This window comes from Corvus brachyrhynchos, unplaced genomic scaffold (genome assembly GCF_000691975.1).
Source record: "Corvus brachyrhynchos isolate BGI_N302 unplaced genomic scaffold, ASM69197v1 scaffold223, whole genome shotgun sequence".
NCBI classification, from domain to species: domain Eukaryota; kingdom Metazoa; phylum Chordata; class Aves; order Passeriformes; family Corvidae; genus Corvus; species Corvus brachyrhynchos.
The window spans coordinates 3,636,963-3,637,285 of record NW_008237174.1 but is presented as its reverse complement, the minus strand read 5'-3'; the positions used below and the strand labels follow the sequence as shown (position 1 = coordinate 3,637,285).

At 61.0% G+C, this 323-nt stretch overlaps 1 protein-coding gene across 1 annotated transcript in view; it reads left to right on the top strand.

Annotated features, from left to right (window-relative positions):
• Window positions 1-2: 2 nt before the first annotated feature.
• FOXL2 (forkhead box L2) overlaps window positions 3-323 on the top strand; it is a gene marked incomplete at its 5' end in the record, with an annotated part of 1,787 nt that continues 1,466 nt past the window's right edge. The window contains one exon of the mRNA XM_017728726.1: window positions 3-316. Within this exon, the coding sequence (XP_017584215.1) occupies window positions 3-316 (314 nt within the window). The remainder of the gene's footprint in view (window positions 317-323) is intronic.

Below are 323 nucleotides of genomic sequence, written 5' to 3'. Positions count from 1 at the left end.
GTGCGAAGAAGAGGCTGACGCTGTCCGGGATCTACCAGTACATCATCAGCAAGTTCCCTTTCTACGAGAAGAACAAGAAAGGCTGGCAGAACAGCATCCGCCACAACCTCAGCCTCAACGAGTGCTTCATCAAGGTGCCCCGGGAGGGCGGCGGCGAGCGCAAGGGCAACTACTGGACCCTGGACCCCGCCTGCGAGGACATGTTCGAGAAGGGCAACTACCGCAGGAGACGAAGGATGAAACGGCCTTTCCGGCCGCCTCCGACCCACTTCCAGCCTGGCAAGACCCTCTTCAGCCCCGACAGCTACGGCTACCCGTTCGCC